We start from the raw sequence: 2,769 nt of genomic DNA, 5'->3' as shown, positions 1-2,769 counted from the left end.
TTTTTTAAACCGTCTGCTGGCTTTTTTAAACTCTCTGGTTTTTTTTGGACTTTACGCACTGAGTGTCTGACATCTTGCTGTATTTTATATAAAAAAAATAAAGGTAGTTGTGGTATAAATAAATAATATTACAAATTAAGATACACACACAAACACACACACACACACACACACACACACAAACACCCCCCCCCCCTCTCTCTCCCTCTCTCTATCTCTCTCCCTCTTTCTCCCTCTCTCATGATCAGTGATACAGAATAATGAGTGATACAGAGAGTACTTCAGCTAACACTGCACCACCAGTCAGAGTTTGCTTAACCTTGCAGGACAGTGAGGGTCAAATCAGTGACAATGAAAACAGTGACTGTAGCACCCACCTTTCCCCCACTGAGACCAATATTGCATCTGGGGATGGAGGTCCTCCTCCACCAAAGATCAAGAGGACTTCTGCAGTATGGAACTCTTTCACTGTATCTGAAAATGATCCCTCCAAAGCCATTTGCAAGCTATGCAAGTCCAAGCTAAGTAGAGGTAGAGATGCAAAACATTACAACACAACATCTCTACATAACCATCTGCTATATGTTCATCACATGAGAAAACCCACTGTATCAGGCACCTCCTCCTCCTCTCCTCTTCCTTCTCGGGTCACTGGTGTTCAGCTGGGTGCTGCTAAGGGCTCACATTCATCTTCCTCTTCAACAATACTCACTGCATTTGCAGCAAAGCAGCCATTCTCAGCAAACCATCCCCGGTCAAAACAAATTACAGAGATGATTGGTAAAATGATCTGCACTGATCTTGAACCTTTCTCTGTGGTGGAGAGGAGAGGCTTCAAGACACTTGTTGGCTTTTTAGAGCCCAAGTATAAGATCCCATCGAGGCACTATTTCAGTCGAACTGTAGTGCCTGAGCTGTATGAGGCAATGAGAGGGGAGTTGGTCCAGTCACTGAAGGCAGCTGAAGGAGGTGTCATCAACCTCACTACAGATCTCTGGACCAGCAATCACAACGCACATGCATATCTCTGTCTTACTGGGCACTGGTGTGAACGTGTAGGGGAAGCTTCAGTACAGAGGAAAGCAGGGCTGCTAAATGTTGGTGTGCTGGACATTGAGCACACATCAAACAACATTCTGTGCTGCCTTAAGGAAAAGATGAGAGAGTGGGAAGAGTCTGTTGGTCAGTCTGTCACAATACGGTTTGTTGTTTCAGATAATGCAGCGAACATGGTGAAAGCTTTGACTGAATATGGGCACATCCGTTGCGTGTCCCATACGCTTCACTTGGTGGTGATCAAAGCACTGGAGAAGGACAGGGTTGTGACATCCCTTCTCTCCAAAGCCAGGAGCATATCTGGCCATGTTCATCGCTCAAGCAAAGCCAGCAACAGACTACATGAGCTGCAAACACAGTTGAACCTCCCCCAGCACACGCTCATAACAGATGTAAAAACAAGGTGGAACTATACGTTCTACATGCTCCAGCGGCTGGTGGAGCAGCGCAGGGCTGTGCAGATTATGACACAGGAGTCTAACATGGGTAAAGCTCCAACAATCATCTATCCAAATGAGTGGGGGTTAGCATCAGACATGCTCACTGTTCTTATTCCTTTTGAGGAGGTCACACGGGCGCTCTCAAAACACAGCGCCTCCATCTCTGAGGTCATCCCCCTCCTGCATGGCCTGTGCTCCATCATCAGGTCACTGCATGCTGGTGAGGAATCTGAGGATGAATCTGATCAGTTCATGGCTGGTGATGATGATCAGGATGCCACAGTGGGGCTGGGCCAAGATGTTGCGGCTGAGTCCAGGGAAAGGTTAGGCACAGCAGCAAGGAAACTGGCAGCCAATCTGAGCAAAGAACTAAAATGGCGTTTTGAACCAATTTTTGCAAACTCCACATTTCTGCTTGCCACTCTCCTTGACCCCAGATATAAGGACAGCTGTTTTCCAAACAATGTTGATGTGGAGACACTGAAGAGGACATTACTCCTCAGGATGGAGCTCTGTGACCCTGTGGCTACACCTGCAAGAAACACAGAAGAGACACCTGCCACCAGCAGCACTTCAGTCTTGTCTTTCCTGCAGAAAAAGAAATCGGCTATTCCAATGAGGACACATTTACCATCAGGTGATGTGGAGGCCTACCTGGCAGATGGGGACATCAGCCTTACCGATGACCCAGTGAAATACTGGTCAGGCAAGCTTCAGTGCTGGCCCAATCTTACACGCTTTGCACTGCAGCATCTCAGTTGTCCACCTACAAGTGTCCAGTCTGAGCGTGTTTTTAGCACAGCTGGAAATGTGGTCAGTCCACAACGTGCAAACTTAGACCCTAGCCATGTGGAACAACTGGTCTTCATTAAAGTCAATGCAGATCTGAAAAACAGCGTTGGACTATTTGATTCGTAGAACACAGTCCCCCGACCCCCCCTCTCTCTTTCTCTCTCTCTCTCTCTCTCTCTCTTACTCACACACACACACACACCTGGTGTGGAAATAAAAATAAAAAAAAGAACAAAAAAAAATTCACACTCTTAAAAAAATTAAAAGGTAAAAAAAGAAAGTTATGTTGAGTATGAAAACTCTTGTTCATTACATTTTACTTAATAATTACAACCACATGTGTTGTATTCATTATTGCAAAACTTGTTCTGTATATAGTTCGTTTGTTATCGTGATCAAAAAAACCATTGATCTAAATAAAGCTCAATGCTGATGCGGTCATGTAAATATAGTTTTCTAGTCAGCAATAAATATAACAATT

At 45.0% G+C, this 2,769-nt stretch overlaps 1 protein-coding gene across 1 annotated transcript; it reads left to right on the top strand.

The window, feature by feature from the left end:
• Window positions 1-260: 260 nt before the first annotated feature.
• LOC143736709 (zinc finger BED domain-containing protein 4-like) lies at window positions 261-2,414 on the top strand. The gene has a single exon (XM_077227350.1). It carries the CDS (start codon window positions 261-263, stop codon window positions 2,412-2,414), a length of 2,154 nt encoding a protein of 717 aa, XP_077083465.1.
• Window positions 2,415-2,769: the final 355 nt, after the last annotated feature.

Source organism: Siphateles boraxobius, unplaced genomic scaffold, assembly GCF_051911475.1.
Source record: "Siphateles boraxobius isolate OS27281-9 unplaced genomic scaffold, OSU_SipBor_1 130, whole genome shotgun sequence".
NCBI classification, from domain to species: Eukaryota; Metazoa; Chordata; class Actinopteri; order Cypriniformes; family Leuciscidae; genus Siphateles; species Siphateles boraxobius.
The sequence above is the reverse complement of the archived record's forward strand: the minus strand, read 5'-3'. Positions and strand labels throughout refer to the sequence as shown.